This window comes from Stegodyphus dumicola, chromosome 6 (genome assembly GCF_044657685.1).
Source record: "Stegodyphus dumicola isolate Sdum_Otavi_A_Nest chromosome 6, ASM4465768v1".
NCBI lineage: Eukaryota > Metazoa > Arthropoda > Arachnida > Araneae > Eresidae > Stegodyphus > Stegodyphus dumicola.
In genome coordinates this window covers 47,620,723-47,647,516 of record NC_140773.1, presented here as the reverse complement: position 1 = coordinate 47,647,516, position 26,794 = coordinate 47,620,723, and the positions used below count along the sequence as shown (strand labels likewise).

Sequence of the window (26,794 nt, the reverse complement as noted above, 5' to 3'; positions counted from 1 at the left end):
ATATAAAAATGGGAATACATTTTTGCAATAATATTTTCAAGATCCACTGGAAGTAAGTCAGATGCTGTGTGAATAGTACTATAATATGAGCTTCACAACCTACTCCAATAATTTTTTTGTTCAAATGTTCGTTAAGTTTCGTAAAAACGTTATTAATGCCTCTTTCTAGCTTTTTCACAAAAATTTGCGTTAGTGTTATCCTCATATAGGCAATAATTTTATTGTTCACATTACTCTTTTATTAAATAGAACTTATTGAATCAAAAATTATTTATGAAGTTTCACCTGGCAATTAAACAAAATCTAATATTTCAATTTTCATTCCTGTTTCTGGATCAAAACGTCTAACAATTGTGGGAAATAATTTGAAATCTTTGTGCTTGGAACCATCATAATATATGGATATAAATGTGCATTTATCTAATTCTTTCTGCAATTGTGAAAATGAATATAGTGAAACATTACAAATAATTGCTTCGACTTTTGTCCTTGCACATTCAAATTTTTTGTCGTACAATGCTTTGATCACTTGCGACGTACAATCAATTGATCTGAAACTTTGATTGTGGTTTATGGTGTGGAAAGAAAATAGCCCTTCAGCTAATGCTAGCTATTTCTCCGGTTAACAATACATATTCCTTGACGAGACGTAACGAAAATGATAGAACACCACCGGATAAATCTAACTCGTTACATTGCCTAATTTAGTTTACTTTGCATCCATCTTATTTTTTTTTTATTATTATTTATGTTTTTTTTCTGTATATTTGCTATAATAATTAATAAATAACAGGTAATATATTTTTACAGTACATTTAAAATAAGAAATGCAGATGTTTCTAAAAAGGGGGACATTTTACAAAATCGGTGGGATGTGGGACAGTCCTCCAAATAGCGGGACTGTCCCGCCAAAATCGGGACGTGTGGTAACTTTAAACAAAGGTGATTTGAACGTAAGATCAGTGAGGCGATTTCAAAATTAAACTGTGTAGAAACATTAATATTGTTACAAATTTTGCGCTTTGATAAGTAATTTTAGTAGAATTATAAGTAATATTGTTGCATTTTTCTCTATAATGTACCGCGAGACAAATTTTAAGAGAAAGCTATGCCACAAAAGTAAGAATACAGGGTCAAGCGCATTTAACGTTGAGTAAATGGGTATCTCGGTAACTGGGCGAGAAATCGCGAAACGTCGCCAAATTTGGTCACCATTTGACGACATTTTGGTCCGGTCCCTGTGTCACCGTAATAAGTATTGAAACTGAATAAATATAATTGACCACTATGTTAGCTGTAGCAAATTCTCAAATAATGAATATAAACAGTTTTATTGTATTCAAGTGCCTTACTGTAATCAAGTTCTCAAGTACATAACTAATGTATCCATAGAACGTAATCATGTATCCAATGTATTAATGTATCTGACGGATCATATTTAATGCATTTATGAATTATTATTATTATTATTATTATTAGTAGTAGTAGTAGTAGTAGTATTTGATGTATGTAAGAATTATGGCAACGTGCGTCCAAGGGCATCACCAAAAGCAATTCTAACAGCTAAAGCTTATACTACATTCATGCAGCTAACGCATTCATATAACATCATCCAGGTTTCAGTTCGTTCATGCGACTTCCCAGTAATGCATTCCCAAGGCAGGCCCCCTCAGGAGCTGCCGGTTTAAGATAGTGGAGGGCATGGGACATATACCTGCTTACCTTCGTTAGACAACAGTTGTTCCCGTTTTCCGTCACCTGTCACATGTAACTAGTACAGGAGTTCTCTAAATATAAGGACCCTGACAACTTATACGTTAGATTTTGTAATATTTACAAAATTGATTTCTTTAAATGTAAAAATGACAAAAAGGGAGTATTATTGCTATAATTTAAAACACTTATATATTTCGAAGTATATGTCTATGACCAATGGTTACGAAAGTAAAGCCCGGAAAAGGAAGTTTGAGGAAACGGTGTATACCAAAATTTTAAAATAAAATAATGAGGTATCCATTAAGAGAAGTCTTTATTATTAGGATTTTATTGTTCAGTGAGTATAGGTACTATTTTTGCAGAAGAGGAAATTTTTAAGAAAGAAACTTAAGGTATAGCATTCTAAATATCTTTGTTAAAATATATTCATGTAATAAATGATAAAATTTGTTTCAGTCAAAAAGTAGAATAAAAAAATTATTACGAATAGCCTATTGTTTTAAATTAATTCTATTACACTCGAAAGCAACCTATCGTATAATTTGGAACAAAAATTAAAAATTTTACTGTACGCAGATTGTCAATATTTTTGTTTTGTTTTACGAAGACGTGGTTTTACTCGTTAGGAAAAAGCAAAATAAAGATAGCACATGTACAAAACAATATGTTTTATGACTTAATACTTTTTTGCGTGTCTAACATGCTTTCCTAATCCCGACAAGGAAATAGAGTAACTCTAATCTATAATCATCATCGTTTGCAAAATATAATTCATGAAATTAATACTGCTACGAATTTGGTACCTACATAGGTAATTTTAGCAGAATTATAAGGAAAATTGTATTTCTTTTGTATCATGAAAAATCTAAAGAGAAGCTATGCCGGAAAACTAAAAATACAGGAGCAAGTGCATTTAACATTGAGTAAATGCGTATCTCGGTAATTTGATGACAAATCGCCAAGTTGACAACGATTTTGGTGACTTATTTTGTCACCAAATGTGGCGAGAAATTGGCAAAAGTCGCTAAATTTGGTGACCATTTGGCTACATTTTGATCCGGTCCCTCTATCACCGTAATATGTATATAAATTGAATAAATGTAATTGACCACTATGTTAACTGTAACCGTAATTCCACCCTTATATTGCTTTCCAGTAATTTCGAGAAGCAGAAAGTTTTAGGAATTTCTCGGCGGCCGGTTGAAAGCTATTTAAGGCCGATGATAGAGTTTAAGAAAAATTCTAGAACTGGATATTTTTCGCTGCTGCTTGCTTAAAATACATTAAGAAAAAGGTTATTCTCATGCCATAAGATCCTCTTAAAGATAGTAACATAATTTGTCGTACTATTTTAAAACTTTAATATAGTGCTGTTTTGATCCTTAATCAGTTTGGGATATATTTTTTTTTTTAGCAACATTTAGCTTTACGTTAATTCATTATGTTATTCCTCTCTTCGTCACTTACTTACTCAGTCCTCATGTTCATGCAAATCGTATGGCAAGTGGCATTCGTTAAAATGAGAAAGAAATCGAGAAAGAAGCGTGATTCTGAAGAGAAGTCTTAGACATTGATACTGCTATTTGACTAGAGAATCATCATATAGAGTAGAAGTAAACTTTCAGGTTGGTAAGCGTTGAAAGTTAGTTGCACTTTTCCTGTCAGAACCAGTTAGATTGTAGCTTCGCTTAGAGTTGCTGGAATTGTAATTCAGCCAATATACTATAAAGTTCCAGCAACCAGCGATTAATAAGAAGTAAACTTTGCTGTTTATTATTTTAATTTAAGAGCTTCAAGTTGTAAGGAATAATATTTTTTGTTGACTTTTATCTTTTTGAGTTGTACTTTGTGTCGGAAGTAAGCTTTAGGGAGATACGAAACTAGCGTAGAACGTTGAGGTAACTTCCAAAGATTATCAGTTAAACACAGCTAGTTAGTTAAGTAGTTAAACAACTTTAGTTATCATAATGTACTTAGAATAATATGGCGTTTTACTATCTCAGGAAAAGCTGCTATAAAGGCCTTCAACTCTGAACGTTATTTGAGAATTTGTTGGTCCTAGCCAATTGGATCCGACTCTGAACGTTTATAAAATGTTCCCTAAATGGCCGGTTGATTAAAACCGCTGTAAATTGACAGTCTAATTAGGAATAAAACGCATGGCAGTAGACAGTCTATGGTGGTTTAGTGGTTTTTTCAATGTGTAACGTCAATGCGAGCCTGTTTTCCAGGTAAGTTTCTCTACGAAGGTCTCGCTTTCGTAGGAAGATAGCTTGTGCTTTGCCATTTTCAAATAAGTTAACCTAAATTCTCTGCTTAATTCTGGAGAATTTGATTAGAAAAGGCAGAAATTGTCCAGTTAATAATTTCAAAAATCACATTTTCTCCTAAAATTGAGATTTTGCTATTTGATTATCTAAACTTTATATCTAAGATAGCTTCAGGTAATCTATCAATTTAATTTTAAATCAGCTTAAATGAGTCTTGATTTTCTCAAAACTTTGCGATGATAATTTGATTCTATTAACCTAAAATAATTCTAAAATCTACTTGTCACGGACAACTTCGATTTCTTATTCATTTCTACATGTTGAAGGTCAATTTTTTTACCATACTTTCAGAATCGTGATTACCTAGCTTAGGCCTTTAGTTTCACTGTTTTTTTTTATTACATTCTTGCCCCAGTTTATGATTGCATCTATGTTGGTTTGTTACTTCATTCTTGAAATTTGTCTGGTTTGTACACGCCGAAAAGTATGAAAATATTCTTTTAACGAGATCTAAACTCAAGTCAAACTATTGATACTCAACAGTCTCATCTATTGCTGTCAAACTAGAAGCCTTCATGGGGGTTTTCGAATCGAGATACGATTGGTGCTTATACTGAGCGTAAAGGTATGGATAAAGGGAATTTCTGAATTAAATTAGGAAAATAAAATTGATGGAACAACTTTATTACCTAATACTGCAATCATGTAAGCATCTCATGTTTTGAAAGATCAATCCATTTAGTAGTTGTAGAATAATCGTTATCTTAAAATTCAGATAATGATAAAATAGAAGCAGATGATTGGGGGAAAAGGTGTTAATGCTAAATTCTTGGAAAATGTTTGTCGTAAAATATCACGAAAGCGTGTTATAATGCAAACTCTTCGTAATATTTTTTTATCTCTTTTGTTATTATTTATTATATTTTCCCATAAATTTGTTAGTAAATTAGCCATGCTATTTGTGAAACAAATCGGTGAAAATATGGAATAAGGTATCAGGCATATTGACTAAATAATAGTTTATGACATTTAAAATTTTTATTTATCATTGCATTCGGGAAACAGAAACATATAATGGAAAAATTTGCGGGCCCGTCTATCGCTCCTATGATATATAGGAAAGTCTTGTCTGAATACTGATTATGTATTTTTTCCCTTAAAATTTGAAAAAAAAAAAAAAAAAAAAAAAAAAAAAAAAAAAAAAAAAACCACTTTTTTCGAAAAAATTAAACTGGTATATCCATAAGGAAACCTGTTTAATAAAATTTTATATTGCATCATTTTTCAAGCTTTCTCTTAAAAAAATTTGTGACGAATAATTATTTTTTTCAGAATAAAATAATTTTAAACTAATTAAAAATACCAGTAAATTTTTTCTTCTGAAGCATTACGGGTGCCAAACAGGTTATATAGCTGCTTGCAGCAAAAGCGGAACTTAAGTAACAGTACGGGTGTTATTTAGGAAGTTTGTAAGGATTATGTTAATTTTATTAACAGTTAAATTTTAAGTTAAAATTCCTTTCCTGTCAAATTCTTAACTTCAACTTACTACTTCCGGCCAGAACGTAGTTTTGGAATTTGCTGAATACTTAATGAGAAGGAGCGGTATTTAAACCACGAAGTTACTTACTGAGACAGAGAGAGAATCAGAGTTTCTGAACTACGCGCGTCTGCCTTTTTGGCCACTCTCTCTCTCAAAGCTGTTTTACGCTCGGCCGCACTCAGGCCCTTACTAAGCTACGTAGTAAAATAGGTTAAGGGGCCAACTCTCATTGAACCTTGATAGCTTTGGCTATACTCAGTTAGTTAATCTTAGTTTTAGTTTAATTCTTAGTCTTTTAAGTTCAAGTCCAAAGTGCGGACTTTATTTGTACACTCACAGGCGAAGTTTGTTAATTCTTATCGAAATAATAACTATTTACCCTTCTCTCTTGTTGTTTCCTGTCTTCGAACTCTAGCGATTATTCTCTTATCAGTTCCTAGGTTCTTCACTTCCAACATTAACTTAGAACCTCAAAGTGAGGGACCTTACAAGTTGTTTCCGAATATTCTATGATAGGTGCTTCCAAAGCTGTTTATTGTTTGGAAGTTGTTTGCCGTTTTTTCCAAAGCTATTGCAAAACTGTTTGCTCTTTTATTATTCAATTATGCAATGTTTGAGAAAACGGTGAGTCCAAGGTGGTGCTTCGCTTACAAGCAGTAAGAGCTCACACTAAGTAGTAGGTTATCTATCAGTTAGTTAGACTTGACTCCTTGTGAAGTATGAAATATACTAATTGAAAACATTAAACAGCATTACATACTAATTTAAAGACACCCATCTATAAGATACATCATAAAGGTATTGTGTTCTTGAACAAACCGTTGAGTATGATAATCATAAAAACTTCATGTTTCTATCGCAGAAGACCACTCAAGCACATCTTAGGCAGCAGCAATTTGAAAACAATCTTTAATAAGTGAGGCGAAAGGTGTCTTTGCCATCTATTTATTAAAAACAAAAAATAAAAGAGAGTTTCTACTTGAGGATCTGCTGCCGAAACTGTTTCTCCAAGTAGGTCTTTACAACTTTAAAAAGTGCAGAGAGTCAAACTGAACATGTACCAAGACATCATATCGAATAATACAATTGCTGCCAACCGCAGAAGCTCATATTTTCCATACCCCATTGCATGCGACGAAAAAAATCGGAACAATGATATTGGTTTTTGGGATAATAAAGAAATTAGTGCCTGAAGGATGAAGTATTATTACGGCATTTCGCTTCTGTGAAGATTCTTGTCCACACGAGAAGGGGCTGAGACACTCAATTCTTTTTTTGTTTTGTTTCGATCTGTAAGTTGTTAACTACAGCGAAGTTTAGAGCTTTCGATTCGAACTGGGTGTGGGGATGCCCCGAAAGAAAATGCTTGTTGTTTGCTTTTAAATAATTATGCTCAACATTCTTTCACCGTTTTAATTAGATCCTAAGACTGATCAACGATGCACATTCATTTATGGAATTATATGCATACCTGCATCATTAAAAACAAGCATATGTTAATTTTCTGAGTTGCTTTCGAATTAGATTTTAAATTACCACCGAATATCAAGTATTTAGATAATGTTTTCGAAAAATTTCAAATTGAATTTATGACAACTTCTGTGGTTCCTAAACATCTATGTCAGAGTATACAAAGCATGGATCCAGAATATCAAGGAGAATCCGGGTGGCTTGTTTTTGTTTTTGGTTTCAAGGTTGTTTTTATTTGGGGGGGGAGTTTATGTCCCAACACATATTTGCATTCTCTCGCATTCGGTCTCTTCATTAGACTTGACTCCTTGTGAATATTCACTGCTTCTCTGAATCAAAAGCACCATTTTAAAAGATGTTAATTTAGCGATCTAGTTATCATTCAGAAAGTTGAGATGAGATTTTAAGGAATATTCTTGTACCTGTTTTCCAGAAATAATTTTGAATATTTTTTCATTGTAGAAAGCAGAATACAAATTACAGAGAAAGTTATTTAAGTAAATCAGAGTTCGTAATTTACTGTAAGTACACTATGTCTTTTAATTAACTGCAATCTTGTTTTTAAAATATTGCAGTGTATGCAATTGAAGGATGACAAATGTTTGAAAAGGTTAAAAAAAACTGGTGTTGATATGATACCGTTGAATATTTCCTGTCCTTGTAAGAAATCAAAATATCACATAAAAGAAGCGCAAATGAGAATTCTGTACACGAAAGAATGACCTTCAAAGAATACCAGAAATACATTGATCCGTTATGATTATGTATTCCATGCACGAAGTCGATCAACTGCTTGCGAAATATGTCACTGTTTATTTTATTTACTAATTTTGCCGATTATATCTCAATGCCAGAATGCATTACATAATTTTTTCTTGAGGATAATCTGAGATTTCTATATTTGATACATTAATTAAAATATTAAACTTGGGAAACTTCCTCAAAATTATCTTTTTTTGGTTTAAGTGGATTCTACTAGAAAGATCATTTAGCTGTGCTAAAGAGAGGACTATTGTAATTATTTACGTGCAAAATTTTTATCATTAAACACGCCTTTATTTTGTTAAATAACTCATTTGAATAAATAATTTGTTGCTTGCAAGAGTTATCAGATTGAAGTGTTACTTTCTTTGAATTTTTATATCTAACTTCGAACAGTTAAGGAAACTTGTTGATTAGGCTAAATTTTTTACATCTGCCGGAATAGACAGCTTTCTAGAAAAACAGAGTTCTATTTTTTCTTAGAGCAGGTTCTGAACTGTTGTCTATGCAAACGTGAATTAGATGTTAAAACGTGTGTTAAAAATGAATTAGCTTTATGAATGTAAATAATTTTAACTCAATATTCTTCTCTCAAAAGACTACTTAATTTGAGTTACAAAATTCTGGTAAAACCTTTAGGTCTACTAAAGCTTACAGTTCTTAATATATTTTAGATATTTAAAGTATGTTAAAATTAAACTATAAAGCATATTAAAAAGTTATCTGGAATGAATTAAAATTAAAATTAAAATTTCTTATAATTTCTTACAGCTGCTAACTTAGTTGTTAGTTGAGATAAAAAGTAAAATAGAAATTTAAAGGATACAAGAAAGAAATATAAAAAAAAAATAAATAAATACAGTGGCCCACATTTGTTTTCGGACATATGCATGTTTGAAATTTATTTGTGTAGATTTTATGCTAAGTATTAAATCACAAATTACAGTTTTTTTTTTCTAATACATTTTTCCACTTTAAACGTTTCTTATTACAAAATAAATATCATCAAAATATTACTTGTAGTAAAATAATTTATTCAAAGTATGTTGATCAGTAACTTACATAATAGACTTTAGCCTTTAGCAATCTTGCTTTTAAGCAAGAAGAAAGGAGATGACTTTGGCGAACGCCGTTTCCTCCAGTCCGTGAAGAACTATCATAATTTCGGTTACTTAACAGTTTTGCTGAGACGTTTCGACAGAAGATGTTTCTTGCTATAATTTGTTGTTTTACTAGAGTCGGCAGAATCATCACCAAGGTAGGACGTCGTTTCGTCGCGCTCCTGGATTATTCTCATTTTTCAGCCGAAGTCTAAGTACCAGGGGACAGTTTTATATCAATTTGTGCGTGAATATCTACTGCATCGATTGCTGTATTGAATAAGTGTGTGTGATTGGTATTTCCCAAGAAAAAAGTGTTTTTGTGTGAATAACAAAGAAATCTAGGCTGCCACAAAGTACGGTGTGTGTATGTCGCAGCTCCGACGGTAGGGTTCCGCCTGCCTGCCACGTGGTTCCCATCGTAGGCATAGCAAATTGGGATAGGTTTTTATAAGTCCAAAATTGGTGAATTGTTTTTAAAAATTCAATATCTCAGGATCTACTGCACCTAGCATTACAGGATCTTCATATCAAAGGTATGTTTACCTTTTTATTTGAATCTCAACCCTCTAATTGCAATATTTTCAAAAATAGATTAGTCAGCCTAATAACATTTTGTGCCAACTTATAATATCGTCTCTTTCAAAATCCCAGTTGAGTTCATGTCTTTACGATTTCTCTAAATTATTTTGAAGCGCCAAGTGTCGGTCCTTCAGGTTAGGACCTCATTGTACCTATACAAAAGCAGTAATTAAGAGTCTTATTTTTGAACGACTATTGTATTTCAATCGAGATACGTTTCGACGTCGAGGGACATTTCGACGACTTCTTACTACATTTCAACAGTCCTACTAATTACTGTTAAAAGCTCTTTATATGAGGGTTCAGTGTATTTTTTGTGAGAAATTGTATTTTGTACACTGTATACTTTCATTTTGCATACTGTAATGTTTTAATTATCTGTTTTTACTGCTTTTTAACTAACTTGTTTATTAGTTATAGCACTTTTTAAGTCATAATGTTTTACAGTTTACTTTAAGTTTTATTTACGGTTTTTCTTGTAATGTTTCTGTTTTAATTTCATATGTATGTTTTATTTACTGCAATTCCTTGGTCCTGGGTGTAAAGGGATACCTTCTGCTCACATACTTTACCTTTAGTAAGAAACCTTTGTCAAACATTCTAACTAAGTGTCTCACTGCAATAGTGTCAATTGCATATTAAGGATAAATCTTTCAAAGTATGTCCCGTCAATCAGTGCTTCCAACTGATGGTGATCCTACACACAAAATATATTAGACGCTTCAAAGCTACTGGCCTCTGATCTGCCCTACGCAGAAAAGATTTCTACTTTGTGCGATGATATAAGGCAGGTCGCAACAACAAATAAACGCACTAAATACCTACTGCCAACAGATCTTCGTGCTAGACTCTTAGACTCCCTGGCCGCACTTAAGACGCTGGCCTTAGAGGGTGCGGATTATACAGTCAAGCCTGCTAAGATCGATATAGGAGTAAATACTTCAACTGTGCTTTGCTGTGAATTGGTTCATCCTCAGTCTTTCTCTGCCCCTGCCCAACAGTCACACAATTTGCAGGTACCACCATCCTTGCCAACTGTCTCACAACCGACTTTTGCGGAGGTTCTACGAAATATCAGCAAACCAAGCGTAGTGATCAAATCAAAGTCTAAAAAACCTACTGAAGAACTCAGAAGAGAACTACAAAATAAAGTTCCCTTGGCAGAAATACCAATTACTGTCCAAAAAATTCAGCCAACTCCACAAGGAGGATTGGAGGTATTTTGCCAAACTTCAGACGAGATTAATCAACTACAAGAACATCTGTAAAAGCAGACATAGACGTAGAGGTCAAAAAACGACAACGACGACGCCCTAGGATAGCTATACATAATGTCCCAGACAGCACAAAACCAGAAGAGCTCATCTCAGAACTTAGTTCAACATCAGGAACATCGGCCCACCAATACAAGCCACTCTTCCGATTACGAGAAAGACGTCCTAAAAGAGTTAAGTGGGTCATTGAATGCACGACCGAAGGTTTCTCAGCAGCCATTAATACCAGGCGTATTTTTACAGCCTGGCAATCTCACGGAATCACAGAATTCTTTGGTGTTAAGAGATGCTATCGCTGCCAAAAATTTGGGCACAGCCAAGACATGTGCAAATCCGATAAGATCTTCTGTGGCTTCACTTCCGGCTCACATGCAACTAAAGAATGTACAGCAGAACATCCCTCCTGTATCAATTGTGGAGATTCAAACTGCAGATTCGGAACACGACTCAACTTCCAACATCCAGCCTATGCAACCGAATGTGCTATCTACCAACGGGCAGTCGATACAATCCGACGAACAACAGAATATTAGAAAAATAAGAGAGATATCTTTCTGTAATACTTCTGCAAGTCCGCAAACAACAAACCCCATTACCTCCTTGAACGTCATTAACTTAAAATCATCAGCTCAACACACACCCATAAAATGTTTGCAAATAAATCTTCAGCGAGCGCGTGCCGCAATGTCCCAAACGGCACACTACGCTACAGAAGAAATGATTGATATAATAATTGGTCAAGAACCATACCACAGACACGGCAAAATTGTGGGTTTTCCGCATCAATGGACAACATTTCAAAAAGAGGATTCAACACAACCGCCTCGAGCTTTTATTACAATCTGCAACCAGGCATGGACACCGATTGTGCTTGCTTTAGAGAGGGATTTTGTGGCTGTCTTACTGGAAATACTTAATCAGACAATAGCGTTAGTATCCATCTACTCCCCTCCTACAGAAGAAGCGGATCATACCATAATACGCATCCAACAGCTAATGCAATCTCATCGTATAGCAAAAATGCTTTTTGCTGCGATTATAATGCCCATAGCACCACATGGGGCTACGCTGATACGACACCTAAAGGGCGTCATTTCGAAGACTTTTTCTCAAGCAACAACTTTGTAATTCATAATCAAATAGATGCGCCGCCGACCTTTGATAGGTTCCACTCTCATGGTTGGCCAGACCTCACAGTTACTAGTCATCAAATGGCAAATTTAATACGTGATTGGACAGTAGTTGAGGGACAGAGTCTATCGGATCATAACTATATACGCTATAGTATAGCAAGCAGCACTGCAACTAACATCATCCAAAGATACAACCTACCAGGGCGGAAGGTCCGCACTTTCACTTCTATTGTTAGTAACAGACTAACACCTTTCGTTAATCCAATAAGACATGCTGTAAGTAGAGAGACCCTCCAAAATATTACGAAAGACATTCTATTAACAATACAACAAGTGTGTGATGAACATCTCCCAAAGCGTACTACAAAAAAAAAAAAAATTACCGCACTCCATTGGTGGAATGGTACACTGCGTACTCAACAGCAAAAATGTCGTGCTCTGCGCCGACGCCTCAAACAAGAACGTAGGCAGCAACTAAAATCCACAACACTAATGATCTACCAACAAGAGCGAGCGTATTACAAACGCATGATCTTAGATGCAAAAATTAGCAGCTGGAGAAAGTTTTGTACAGAAACAACCACCACCTATGGACTCCAACACAGGATTGCGGCAGGAAAACTTTTTAAACCTGCCACCTTACATATATTGCCAACACCCAATAGTACTGGCCAATATACAGAAGATACAATAAAGGCAATCATGTCAGCAGTCTTCACCACAGACAATCCGCAAGAAGACACATTAGAACAGACCACAATCAGGAACCAGCCCTCAGAAATTGCTACATCAAATGATCCTTACTTCACAATCAGGGAGATTCAGCAAGTGCTGCGCCAGCTTCCCCAGCGCAGAGCACCAGGACCGGATGGTATTGACTACCGAATTATTAAAGCAATTATAAGCACTAATGTAACTCTATTTCAATCACTCTTCAATAAGCTCCTGCAAACGGGGACATTCCCTAACAGCTTCAAAATTGGGCAAGTGGTCTTATTTTTGAAAAGGAATAAAGATCCAACGTCTCCAGAGTCGTACCGTCCAATATGTCTACTTTCAGCTTTGGGGAAGGTTTATGAAAAGCTGATCATGACAAGATTGCGGCATCATCTATATGTTACGAAATACTTAAGCCCAATACAATATGGGTTTAGTCGAGGACAGTCTACTTTGCATGCGCTTACAGAAGTTAAGAATCAAATCCTAGAAAATAGGTCTGCTGGCTATCACACAGCGTTTATTTCCATCGACTTAAAAAGCGCTTTTGACCCTGTGGTGGCCAGCGGTTCTTCAAGCCCTGCGCCTAAGTAAATGCCCAAGAAATATCTATCTTACTTTGGAACACTACCTTTCTGACCGATTGCTAATAGTACCCCATAATAGTGGTATGGTAGTGCAAAATCAAAATCAAGGATGCCCGCAAGGCTCGTGTGCTGGGCCGTTTCTTTGGAATATAACATTCAATGGTACATTAACCAATGCGTGGCCAGAGCACACGCGCATCGCTGCCTATGCCGATGATACTGCACTCATCGTTCGGGGTAGAACAAGAGAACAACTTCAGACCAACGCCCAAGAATCCTGCTCGCTATTTCATCAGAGATGTGCAGAAATTAAACTCAAGATATCTGAAGCAAAGTCACAAATACTTCTAGTTCCCAAAAAGGGAGGTACGCTCGCAAGACAACCAAAAATAACGTTGAATAATCATCGACTTCGAATTGTTAAAGAACTGAAATACCTAGGAATAGTATTTGATTTCAAACTAAATTGGATACCACATATTATGGAACTGAAGAAGAAGACGCTGGGAATAGCTCAGCAACTTAAGTTTATGAAAGGTCACGAATGGGGCCTTAACCCGTACATACAGAAGGTACTGGAAGGAAGTGCAATTATTCATTTAACTGTATTAATATCCAATTTTAATATAATAAATGTGTCTTTAGTAGTAAGCTGTAATATAAAAGTTAACAATGACATTCAGAATATTAGAGACTTATGTGAGATCTAAGTATTTTTATACTTCTCCACTATAAATTTTTTTAAGCTGGCAATGTATGAAATATAAGCATTTGTATATTCTTGGGTTTTTGTATACTGAGTTTAAATGTTGAATTTTGCATTAGTAAATTCATGTTGACAATGTCGTCACTTATCAATCACAACAGTATAATATAATCATTATGTATGATATATCTTCTTTATGTATTGAATTGTAAACTTTATATGTAACTTGCTAAAATTACTTGCTAGGGTATTGAATTGTAATCTTATGTGTCACTTGCTAAAGTTTTGTTCATAAGTACTGTGTTCACACAGATGTAACCATTTTTAATATCTATGTTTTGTAACACTAATCAATGTGCCCTATGAGTGTGTAGGGTTTATATTTATTTTAACTAACATTTATTTTAAGTTTAAACTATCTTTCCTGTCAATCCTTACTTTCCCCTGGAACTGCCAATGCCAGAATATGTAAATTTGAGTAGAACGCGCAAGCATTCAAATTATCAGCGGAAGTAGTATGATTTAAATAGAAGGAAACAAGTTCGGTGAGAGAGAGTTATTCTTACTTAGCGAGCGCGGAGGTAGTTATAGAGATTTGAAAAACCCCGCGTTGCGGCCTATGTGCTTGGCGGGAAGTAGTTGCAATTGTTTCAGTGAGCTTCAAGTCTGCTGAATTAGCAGCCGTATTGTAAAACGCGGTGAGTTAGTTATTTGAGAGAGCCTCGTAGTTAGAATATTGTCTTTAATTTCTTTTCAGGTTTTTATTTTTATTTTGACTGCCGAGTTGGCACCGTTTGTAAGCGTCAAGAGAACGCAATTGTAAATTAGTACGTTGAATAAAAAGGGACTTAAACCCTTTATAAGACTCTGTGGTTTATACAAGCTTTCACAGTCACCTCTTGGTTGCGTGCTAGTTAGAGGCGCGCAACGTTATAAGTGGATCTCGTGTGGCTCTAACATGAGTCAGCTTTAGATAAAGGTGGACGTAGCGCTAAACCAATTAACCATAATGGTAAAGGGGTGGTGCCCACGTCCTCCGTCACTAAACTAAACTAAACTAAACTATAATTTGTTGTTTTAAATGAAGTCTTCACAGCTTCAAACAGTCTTCGCGCCATTTTCATGATGTCTCACTACTGCTTATCCTGCACTCTTACTAGCCATATTGCACTCACCATCTGCATTTGCCATATAACTCACTGCACCTGCCGGCATGCTTCAAATTAGCGCCATTGCTTATCACTGCACAATTTTTATGATGAACGCCTACTTTCGTAAGTATTAAGATATGCCTGATCGCGCAGCTGAATTTTCTTCGCCCACGGGTGTTGGTACTTCCCTAGTACCATTTATTTGGGAATATCTTTGGCTAGTGCACTTTAATGCGATCTACTGGCGAAAACTCTTTAGTAGTTAATGATCAGAAAAAGTAAGTCATAAAATGAAGTTATATCGTAAGAATAATCGTCTGCATTTGAGAACTATTATTTGTTCAGCAAAATATATTATTAATCTCATATACGAAGTGGACATGGCAACAGACTACGAATTAACGGCAAGTACTGTCATAAATTTAACTATTTACCATTTTAAATGTGTTCATTTTAAACGTCCCATGGTGTAGCCAAAACAAGTATATGATTTTTAGTTTTTTTCCCCCAAAGAAACATAAACCCGAAAAATCGTTTTAACATTAAATTTTGAAAAAAATGTAATTTAATTTTGAAGAAATTATTTCATCACGTTGTACTGTCATCGACAAACAGTGTGTGGACAAAATTTGAGTTTGATAGCTTATCAGGAAGTAGTTAATCGATGGGAAATGTATAGACCATAGCGTCAAACACAATGAGTGAACTATGTAAAAAAAGGTGTATAAGAAACGGAAGATTTCAGCTTTTAAGAAATAGTTTTACTACTTATAAACTTCTAAGTTTACTAAGTAATTACGGATTAATTAAATTCAATGGATAAATTAAAGGTTTCACGTTTTGCCGAAAGCAAAAAACCTCTTTGACAGCTGGTAATATTCAATGATCGTAGAGGATAAATTAAACACTTTTCATGTTTCTCGCATTGGCTATACTTGCTAAGGCGAGTAATTGATTAGCCTGTAGTAGTGAAGGTCATATTTTTATTAACTAATAAATTAAAAAAACAAAACAAAAAAAAAAAAAAAACAGAATAAGAAATTTAAACAAAACAAGAAATAATTTTCACTGTAAGAGGATCAGATTAACAAAAGTGAAGAAATAATCTCATAATTAACTGAGTAATTCTTATAGATAAAATCCTGCAGTGACTTATCTTCCGTTTTGTGTTCTTTTTTAGATTATACTTTTCATGAAAAATTACCAGTAAAACTTTATAAAAAATAATTTATTAATGACCTTTGTTAGTTAACTATGTCAGTTTAAAATTCTATTAAGTGCTATAACTTGCATTAATTTTCTATGCTTAAGTTTCCATTTTATTTATTAGTTAACAAAAAATGTGAAAGTAAAAATTATCCTTCTATCCATCTTCGCTCACAAATCATTGTGCGAGTATCCTTTTACAATTATTAAAGCCTAAAAATCGCATGTCAGAGATGTTCTCGGCATGGAATGATTTGTAGGTACTTTATTTTTTACCACGGTATTTTCGACGACGATGTTTTTAAACTGCGAAGTTTTTGAAGCGCTTTATTTTCGACGACGATATTTTGTATCACGATGTTTTAGAACTGCAATATTTTCTCTTTGCTTTATTTTCTCCGGCGATGTTTTGTTCCACGACGTTTTCTTCCGCGATGGCGGACACCAAGATTAAAGAGATTTAAGATTTTGCTACTTATTCTCAAGTTTTGCAACACTTGGAAAATTTTCTTTGAAATATTTTATAATTTCTTGAAATTGGATTAAAGCAAGTTATTTTAGGATTAATTAAACAATATTCAAGCTATTTGAAATAAATGCCAGTATGAAAATTTATTATTTAGCTGGCAATATATTTGAATTACAAAGCGCAATTAACAAAAACGTCTTTCAAGTACAAAACTTTAGATTTCCGATGAAAAATAAATTTAAATTTGAGGTTTTTTCATTTGCAATATTATTATTATTGTCTATGCGTTTTTTGAAAAATACTTAGTAAGCGAAATTAAAAATTTATTTAAAGTATTATTTATTTTTGTTCGTAAAACATTTTATTTTTGTTAAAAACAAATTCTGTCCTATCAGCAGTTTTTAGATCATGCATGCTACCTACAGGCGATTTGAGTCTGATACCACTGATCTATGATAATATGTTTCTAGATAAAACCATGGGGTAGGAAGCGAATAGTGAAGATATCTAGAAGTTACTAGAGTGTCATAAAAATGAGCTTAATAAGAAAGATCTACAACATCTTCAGAATATCAGATGCACATTTGTTTTACGTAACCATACGATATCACCCTGATAAAGTAGGAGCCAGCTACAGCATTTCAATTACAACACCATTTTTCGCATTAGAAAGATCTTAAAACATAGCTAATAACAAATTCCATCGGACAAATTTTGAGAGAAGAAGAAAGCTGGTGAATCTCCAAAACAGTGGGACTTAGAGATAAATATAAGATAAAAGAAGCCTTCTAAAGATAGCTACTTGATAGTTTTATGGAAAAGAATTCCACCACCTTCTTTATCATTTCATACTTATGACATCTACAATTCTTCGTGCAAGTGTAATAAATTAATCTTCCATCTGTTTTATCTGCTTAACGTTGCTTTTATCTTCACATTGTTTTTATATTTAATGATTTCCATTGGTTCTGAGTTATAGAATTGTGTTGTAAAGTTTAAATAAACAAACATACGTCGTCCAGGAACAAGACGAAGGGGCCTTTAGGAACGAATTAAATTCGTGAGCCGATACGTCACTGTGCTAATTTTTTTTTTTTTTTCTGAGGAGGGAAGGTTCACGTTTTAGTAGATTTTACAATTACGTAAAGAAATAAGAAATCTGATTCTATTAAAAGCATTTAAGCGGACCACAAAATAAAAATTAAAATTAAAGTTCATGGCTCTAAAATTTCAGATAAAGTCGGTGTAAATAAATAAATAAATTTCATTTAAACAAATTTAGACAAAAAGTATGACTATATATGTAAGAGTACATATCATGAATTATTACACGTATAATGAGATGAAAAAGTGTGACTAAAAAAAAGGATACTTTTAAAAAATAAAGCCTGTAAAAGTTAATGTAAAGATTGTACCGATAGAAATACCATCATCTTTATAATATGAATAAACTGCATAGTTTTTATTTCTTACTATTCGGAAGAAAACAAATATTTTGAGATTTTTCAAGAAAATTTCATTTTTTTACTTATTTTGCTAGCCGTTTACGCGGTCAACAACCTAAAATAGCTATCATATAAAAGAGGAAATATGTAATGATTTTAATGGTCCAGTTAGTGCCATTAAAAATTGCTTATTCCGAATAAGATACCTCATCATTAAATTAATATGCAATTTAAATCGATGAGATCAAAAAGGAGAAAAACTATTCCTATAAACTACGTTTTTGCTTTTAAATTGCTTAGTTTTTTATTCAATAATTTATAGATTAATTTTGAAATTTACGCTGTATCTTAAGCTTTACTGAATGTCCACACGCGGCGTATGGAAGATAAAAAATATATTATTTTGGGCTGTAGCAACACACTTCTTTTAAATAGTTGACTTTGTTGAATAAAATTTAATAATAAATACCTTACACTTTGTCGAATGGCAATAATCTGGCGAACTGGACATAAAAATGTTTGAACAGATTTGATGACTTAAAAAGGGAGCATTACCACTGCTCCCTTTTTAAGTCACCGAGTTTGTTAATCGGAAACTCATTCTTTTCGTACAAAATATGAATTAATTTAAGAAATAAAACTCGAAATTCAATATTCGGATTTCGAGGGGTACATGTTTGGATGGTGGGCACTGTGTATTCAAAATCAGATGATCCTAGGTCCGTCGTTTTCAACAATGCGAGAAACACACATACAGGCATACAAACATGTATGCATATCTGCATATATACATACAGGCAGAGGTGGGGGATAGCCAGTATCTATGTACTACAGGTGATTGAGGTATTGCTTAAACTAGCTAAATGTTAAGTTTCCGCCACAATTCTGAAGAACACTCCAGCGGCGGTTCAAGAATCTCCAAACCCGCTTTCCCTACCTACAACCTCTCGACAGGACTTTCGACTTGCCGTGTATTTTGATTATTAGACACTATACGCTTACAAATTCCGTTTGGTTCATGTCCGTGGTCGGAAGCCATCATAGCGGTGCACTCACTCATTCACTCACTATACGCTTACAAACATCCATGCCTTCACCGTGATTCGAGCTCGGGCACATTAGTATAGCAGTCAGCATATAGCATTGGTATAGCAGTATAGCTATACCCATTGGTACAACAGTAACCACTATAGAGTCTGTGTCGCTCATACATACATGCGACATGCGATGGAGGACGTGGGCACCGTCCCTCTGCCAGTTGGTTAATTGGTATAGCGCCACGTCCACTTTTATCTAGAGTTTGGCCAGAATAATTAGTTGCAATACAGGGCCAAACAAGGGCATAATGATACATTTGGATGCACATTTTACAGAGTTTGTGAACACAGATTACATTGAAAATTTAAGTACATTTGGTTACATTTTACATACATTATATACAAATTTAAGATAATTATATCATATACACTGCTTTCGTATGCATTTACTTATTAGGTTCATTAAATGGTGCTATTTACATTTATATTGCATTTACCTTATGATACATTTACATTACATTACCTTCACGTCTAAAAATAAACACTTATAGAAGGCTCATGCTATGCACATTGTTTACTGATTGCCTATGTGCACCACCTTTACAGATTCATTACTTGTGTTGTTTACATTAATATTACATTTGCATTACATTGAAATTATGTTGCTTTCATAATTAAGACATTTAACAGGCATTTACAAAACATATACACTGCTTTCGTATGCATTTACTTACTAAGTTCATTAAATGGTGCTATTTACATTTATATTGCATTTACCTTATTATGATACATTTACATTGCATTACCTTCACGTCTGAAAAAAAAAAAAAACACTTATTGAGGGCACATGCTATGCACATTGTTTACTGATTGTCTATGTGTCTATGTGCACCACCTTTACAGATTCATTACATGGTGTTTACATTAATATTACATTTGCATTACATTGAAATTATGTTACTTTCATAATTAAGACATTTATAACACATACACAGCTTTCATAGGCATTTATTTATTCAGTTCATTAAGTAGTGTTATTTACATTTATATTGCATTTACCTTATGTTACATTTACATTGCATTATCTTCACATCTAGAACATAAGCACTTAAAGAGGGTACATGCTATGCACATTGTTTACTGGTGCTCTCTACTGGTCAAACTTTATTTTCCGGACAATCTAATTCGAATTATTGCTTTTCTCCATGAGAGATCATGCAGCGTTCGCATAGGAAGCGCATACTCGTTGCAGAGGGCTATTAAAGCAAATGCACTCCAAGGCACAATTCTCAGTTCTTTATTATATAATACGCATACTTATCTCATCCGAAATCAAACTGCTATTCAATTAGCAGTTTTTGATGACGATACACCTACGCTAACACAGGCCAAACACTTGAAAATATGTATTGTCAAACTAAATAACAACAAAATTACACACTAATTTGGGTATCCCTTTAACTAATAATAAATAAAGTAACTCGTCTCACTGAAACATTATCTTTGAAAAATCACTAACCTGTAACAGCGGCTGAATTAGGATTCTCGTCAAATCACAAAAAGGAATGGGAAATGACTAAAATGCAAGGAACACGGTTAATCTGTCATTAATAATCGCACTTTCTTTTTCATTCATTTATTTAGTCATTAATTTAAATATTCCTGCAGTAAGTAGTCTTAGCTCTAAAGGATATCAAGGAAGGAAGGAAGTAAAAGGTTAATTGATTAACAAAATAAAAATACCGTGTAAAGCTGTGTTTTTTTACTGTCAATACCTAATATATATTTCATTTTTTCAGAAGGACTGTTGAAATGATATATATCAAGAAAATTGTCTCACAAGACAACTAGACTAGCGCAGATTTTTTTAAATATAAGTCTGTTGGTTTAGAAGGCTCACAGACAGAAGCCTCTTTCCTTAAGGAACAAAGCATTCTGCAGTATGTTTCCTTCTGAAAAGGAACATTTTTTCTTTCCTGCAGAAGAAGTATTTATTTCGCTCTTGAAATCAATAGAAATTTATTAAAAAACATTTTGCCGATGTAAGCATTTTTGGTCTAATTTACATATTTTACATTGACTCTCTTCCACTAAAATCATAAAAACACGTTTAGAAAATTCTCTACGTTATTACTTGATTATGTATGACAACTAGCCATAAGTTGAGAAGTTAATATACAAACATTCCGTCGAGTTGTTAGATTATTTTAGCCTGTTTGAATTACTTGAGCTATTTCAATCCTTTCCTTGAGGATTTTCTAAGGGAAAATGGGTCATACTGACATTAAACATGTGGAAAGGAGCAGAAAGCCACCATGGAGCTAGCCCGTTCATCAAGGTTCAAAATACCAGTATTCAAGAGTCTTACGCATTGTTAAAATATAAATTTAAGAAGTTATGTGAAGCATGAACTCAATTACTTGAGATTGCGTTAATTTATAAACACTGCTTTTACGGTGTGTTTTTGATATTTTAACATGAATTGAGAAATAATACAAAGGAAATGGTATTAATATGATCTTGGTTTAAAAGTGGGTGGCGAAGACGATGGGCAAAAGGTTAAAAGGATACGAAAACGAAACGATAAAGATAAGGATAATGATACAGAGGGTAATAAAAGTTGAAAAATAAATAAATAAATAAATATCTAAGATGTTACTTACTTCATCAATGTCCCACAAAACCACTTTAGCTCCGCATTCTGCCGCTTTGATCCCCAATAATCTGCCTATGCCTCTACCACCACCTGTGATAAGCATCGTTTCTCCTTTTAAGTCGCGCCGCTTTTTTCGAAACATATTGCCTATTGCGTCACATATAATTATATACATGACTTTGAGAAGTGAGAACGCTAAATCTTGAACAAAAACTGCCACATTTATAACATATTCGATAAGCTCCATTGCGCTGTTTACAACTTCTTAAGTGACTTTTTTTCACAAATGTTCGTGTGCTTCAGAAAGGATGGAGCACGAAGATGAAGAGAATGGAAAAACAAGTTCGAGCACCTCCAAAGAATGATGAGGAAAGGCAGCGTTTTAAAATAACCTCCTCAGATTGGTCAGAAAGGTTTAAAAAAAAAGTGGGAATTAAAAAAAAAGGCCTTGCATAAAATACTAATAAGGAAATTTATAATCTTTACAGATTTCCTTGTTAAACATTAGCTTGAGAAATATTTTATACTGTGACATTCCATGTTAAATAATTGTTGGCTTATGATGTACGCTAAGCATTTGTTATTGTAAGGGAAATAAAATAGCCTGATATATATATGAAATATTATTTAGAACTGAGTGCGAAATATATTTGAAACATAAAGCAGGGGAAATATTATATGGGCACGAAATAAAACAATTATTGAAATCTTTTTTATGTTACATCCATGTAACTGATGAAAGAAAGTGATGTGAATTTTACACGCACATTCTGCTAAAAAACTATTTAGGATGAATTTAAAATTAGTATGTTTTTTGTATGGTGTCCTTAACCGTCCTTTATTCTCGCAGGTTTTCACAGGTTTTATAATTGGAAGTAAACGTAGAGGTATACTTCCAATTATAAAAGAGTCTAAAATGGCACAAAGATTCAGATATTTTTAAATTTAAAGAAATCAGTTTCTTAAAAATTATAAAATATGAGTTTTTACACGTGTCTCTGGTCTTTACACTTATTTTTAAGAAACTTTGAACTTTTTATAAAACGTAAAAAGAAAAAAAAGTTTGAAAACATTAGCCAAGATATTTGGTGCTAAAATCGGAAATTATATTTACTTATACATACACGTACACAAAGTAAAAAGTGTCAGTTTGCATATGTACGAAACAAAAAATAAAATAGGAGTATGCAAAAACTTTTCTGATGTTCAGAGATTATATGACGAACATTTATATCTATGAAGTTTATTTTGAAAAGTATTGATCAATATATTTTTTTCCAAAAAGACATCTTCTCAGAACAAGCTGAGAAAAAAAAAAAAGCTAAACACTGGTAGGCTTCGGTACTGTCACGCAGCCAACTCGTAATGGCATTTGTATTAATTAAAAAAATATTTCTTTTGTATGATTACAGGATTATGATTTTAAAGGAATAAAATTTCATGAAGATAGTAATAAAAATATTTTTAGACTTTGGAAATTTATAATTGTGTGAAAATTGTTTCGGAATACCAAATGTAACAAATTTCTAAATTACAAACACTATTAAATAACTAAAGAATATCATGGAATGCCGTAAGGGAAAGAAAATCAACAAGGCAAATTGAAATGCTCTCAAAAATCGTAAATTTTAAAATTAAACATCTCGGATAGTTCTTGTCATACGGAAGTCAAACGTTTCACGGTTTACATTTTATACGAATGCAAAAAAGGAAAGGTTTTATAAAAAGTTAGATTTCTAAATTTTAATAAAGCTGATGTCTTTAAAATGTAATATTAAAAAATGCTAAAACACGAATTTTTTCGTTATTTAAAACATTTTTGTATTTTACGACCACGATCAAAGGTTTACGAAAACAAAGACAATATAAAGACTTCTGTGAACGCAGTGTGCAGAAGAAATTCATATCTCTTCTTTAATGAAGAGAAAAACAACTCTTGGCCGATTTTCAGAAAATTTTTCGGACACTAAATATAATCTAAATTATGAAAAAAGTAATTCTGCTAATTATTTATGTAACATATTTGTAAAAAAAAAACGGAACTGCGGCTAAGATTCTATCCCAGGGCCTCTTTACTTTGAAAGGCCACTGAAGTGAACTTTGCTATTGCTTTCCATAGTCGACATGCATACCGCAATTTCTACTTGGAATATCAGGTTTCTCTTAATTTGAGTTTGTTAAGTGCATTTCCTCAGTTGCTTTCTTTCAGCTCTAAACTAATTTACTAAGCAAAATAAATAAATCTGAACACACTGACCCTAATAGAGGGTACGTTTAGTTAACTCAGGAATATGTATACGCAAACTAAACGCATAATTTCGTCAGGAATACCGGACAGCTGAATAAACTTCAGTTTGCTCAAAATACCTCTCAGTAAACTCCACACGATGTCCCTTTAGTCTCTATTACATATAGAACTTAATTTACTTAATTCAAAAATAAAAAAGTGTTGTTCCTAAAAGAACAATTCAGAAAAGTAGAACGAAGAAAAAATAACGAAATTATATAAATATCAAAAGTCTGAAAATGACATTGCAAAAATATCTGTGTTATGGATAAATTGCATAAGTTCAATACCATTCAATCTAACTTTTTCAATATTAGAATTTAAGTATATCATATTATTATCGGAAGATTTAGTGTGTGGGTTCTCAGGTTACTTAAGAATGTAGCCTTCAAGTATTAATTCGAAGCTATTCAAAGCTATTCCGAGCCGGACTTGTGGAGAGCGATTTCACATATACGTGTTATCTTAACGGTTGTAGAGACATTAGGTTAATTGGAAAAGCCAGAGAGATGAAAAATTAGCAATCGCCTTCGCCGGGAATCGAACCACGGACCTCTGGAATACCAGCCCAACGTGAAGAATCACTACACCACGAAGGCACGCCAAGAAAGTGGAAGAAATACCTTATATACTCCCACTTTTAAAGGGCGACTGGAGTTTTTAGGGGACTCAATCGCCAAATCCTGGGTGTGGAAAGTCATCATCCATCACACTTTTAGTTCGGGCTCCACTGCAGGACACTAGCTTAATTGGAAAAGCCGGAGAGATGAAAAATTAGCAATCGCCTTCGCCGGGAATCGAACCACGAACCTCTGGAATACCGCCCCAACATGCAGAACCAATATACCACGAAGGCACGCTAGGAAAGTGGGAAAAATACCTTATATGGTTTCCATTTAATTTGTCCAACACTAGAATTTCATTCATATGCTGTTCAACGTTCATTCATGAATATTTTCTGGCATCAGCTATGGCCAGAAGTTATCAGCAACTTTAAATGATTTTCGTCGAATGAAAATAGAGAATAGACCTTGAAGGAATGGATGATCTTACAACACCAGCAGACAATGAAAGCATCTATAATGACCAAGATAAAGTGGCTTTAACTATAACGAAGTTAAACGAGTTGTTAGAAAAGGCACAGGACCTGATTTTGCAATGAAGAACCCAATGTAAAAGGGCAGTTTATGAGAGGCATCGAAAACTGTGCCTTTTACTGCGAGAATAGCATCAGTCATTGTCCCAGAAAAAATTATCAGTTTCTTAAAAAACTAATTGTATCACGTACTTGTTAAGCAATTGTAAATATATTTTCAATCACTATTTTTTCTTTTTAATTACAACAATACTTAGTTTAGTTTAAATTATGCATATTTTATTAATCTGAATGGTAATGAGGGATCCTTTTCGTCTTTTATGTCTACTGCAGATAGTGAGAATCTTTCTGCTCCGTTAATGGACAAGAGGAGCAGCATGGGATTGCCTAGAGGTACGGACGGCGCTTGAAAGATGTCTCCGTTCGGATGAAGTGTCTGAATTCTCGAAAGGTAGGTTATATTTTATTTCGTTGCAAGAGGTAAACGGATGCAATCGCTTTGAAGGAAAAAAAAAGGGAGGCCTGATTTGAAGTATGGCTCCATTTATTGTTTAAATGGTCCTTGGACTAGAAATTGAACAGAACAGTAGACAAACTTATTATTTTCTTGAGAGACGTTTAGTCGAGGTGCAAAAATGTTCGGAGATATCCCTTACGAACGAAATGAGAAAAATACTCTATTCGTCTTTCCTTGGAGCTATGTATAAAAATATGTGCGGCGCCTAATCTTAATTACTACGTAATTATAACTCGTTCGGAAGAGGTTGTGGAGGACTGTGATTGACCACAGTCCTCCACAACTCCACCATTTAAGTTCAAGTGAGACGGTACTACGTCAGAAGATTGCCTTTAATTAACAAAAAAGTTTGTAGTTAAATAGAAAGATTTTCGCTAAAAAATGACTTCCTTACTTTTTTAGGGGGATTATTCTTTTTGCTTTGAATTAGATATACGAAGGAAGAAAAAAGGAAGAAATTCGTGGATGATAAGTAGTAAAACTGTGTGTAGTTTTTTGAGGAGGAAAAAAATTATTGGAAATTACTTGGAAAAACAGACTGATAACTTTCTGCCTTATGCTGATGAAGTGCTCCGGTTTTAGACACATTTCAGAGACGACTGAGTAATAAAGGCTTCTGACCTACACGGAGGTAATGTTTCAGTTTTAGCACACGTTTCAGAGACGACTGAGTAATACAGACTCGTGATCTTCATGGAAATATTGTTCCAGTTTTACAGTTCCAGTTCAATAAATTGTGAGCGATAAAGCTTTCTGTCCTACACGGATGTTCCAATTTACAGACATTTAAGAAATGTCTGAGCGATAAGGTTTCTACCCTACACGAATGAAATGCTCCAGTTTTACAGGCGCTTAAGAATTGACTGTGAGAAGGATCCTACCCTACACTGATGAAGTGTTCCAGTTTTACTGATGTTTAAGAAAAGATTGAGAAATAAAGGTTCCTGCTGTGATGAACTAATGAACTATTCCAGTTTTACAGACAGTCAAGAAAGGGCTGAGCAATAAAGGTCCCTGATCGAGTTTGGACGATTTCTTCGCGTTCACAAATTATTACAAAAAGACTATTC

General features: G+C 33.7%; 2 protein-coding genes across 2 annotated transcripts in view; one reads left to right on the top strand and one right to left on the bottom strand.

Annotated features, from left to right (window-relative positions):
* The window catches only part of LOC118188956 (estradiol 17-beta-dehydrogenase 11-like), a 58,545-nt gene extending 36,368 nt beyond the window's left edge, over positions 1–22,177 (bottom strand). Inside the window, exon 1 of the mRNA XM_035359486.2 lies at positions 21,832–22,177. Coding sequence (XP_035215377.1) covers positions 21,832–22,071 — 240 coding nt within the window. The 5' untranslated portion in view covers positions 22,072–22,177. The remainder of the gene's footprint in view (positions 1–21,831) is intronic.
* Positions 22,178–25,538: 3,361 nt separating this feature from the next.
* LOC118188953 (glutamate-gated chloride channel alpha-like) overlaps positions 25,539–26,794 on the top strand; it is a 54,252-nt gene continuing 52,996 nt past the window's right edge. The window contains exon 1 of the mRNA XM_035359482.2: positions 25,539–25,658. The gene's annotated coding sequence lies outside the window, so the exon portion shown is untranslated. The remainder of the gene's footprint in view (positions 25,659–26,794) is intronic.